Source organism: Rhagoletis pomonella, unplaced genomic scaffold (genome assembly GCF_013731165.1).
Source record: "Rhagoletis pomonella isolate Grant_MI unplaced genomic scaffold, Rhpom_1.0 Rhpom_scaffold_00006, whole genome shotgun sequence".
NCBI lineage: Eukaryota > Metazoa > Arthropoda > Insecta > Diptera > Tephritidae > Rhagoletis > Rhagoletis pomonella.
The window spans coordinates 38689720-38690533 of NW_023458560.1; the positions used below are offsets into that span (position 1 = coordinate 38689720).

Here is an 814-nt window from a genome sequence, read left to right on the forward strand (position 1 = left end):
GTCTATGGCTCCCAACAAGAAGCTGCTTGCAGAGCATTGTGTTGTGCGGAATGGTAGCACGCACTGCTTACCACTACACCGCCTAATAGTAAAAGCTAAGGTACTAAGTTTAAATTAGAAGCTACTCATATTTCGAAACAAGTCAAGCTCTAACTCACCTCTATAACTCCCCGATTCACTTTTAGAACCAGCTGCCATTTATTTTGAATACCATCAGATTAAATATAATTGATCGCAAACTTGCAAGCGACGGACACATAATTTTGAAGTGGGAACTAAAATTTGATTTCTAACATTTTCCGCTTCCTTAAAAAGTCGTCTAAATCGGTCAAATATGAAAGCATTTCTACATGTTTTATTTAATTTACGATTTGTTATTTTAAAAAATACAGTAATGCTTAGTTTGTTGAACTGTTAAGTTCAGCTTTTAGTTTTATGCTCTTGTGTATAATTCAAGTCAAATGCAAAATGAACAAAACGGCTTACTTAAATACAATTGAATCGAGCATGGCGCCCAGGCATTGCACAATGTTATTTTGCATAACCTTGTCGACTTTTTCCTCCAGATGCCGTTTGGGGTCTTGTTTACCGACATTTTTGATGGCTAGTTGCTCTGGGGTCATTTTCTCTTCATCTTCGAGCGACTGAAAATAAATTTAATTTAATGAGCAATTAACAAATAGTTGTAAGATTTATACTCTCTTACTTTGTTGTAATTCTTAGCTAACTCAAGCATTTCCAGTACTGTACTCTCATTGATCGCACAATGTTCATTGTAGTCAGCCAAGGTGAGACCATCTTTCCATGATTTTTT

The 814-nt window shown here is 35.7% G+C and overlaps 1 protein-coding gene across 1 annotated transcript; it reads right to left on the reverse strand.

The window, feature by feature from the left end:
* Nucleotides 1–324: 324 nt before the first annotated feature.
* LOC118740733 (26S proteasome non-ATPase regulatory subunit 14) lies at nt 325–814 on the reverse strand (the record flags this gene model as incomplete). Its single annotated transcript, XM_036472391.1, is given in 2 exon segments — nt 325–644; nt 707–814. Coding segments are annotated over 2 exon segments (270 nt in total), but the record flags the coding sequence as incomplete, so codon positions are not given.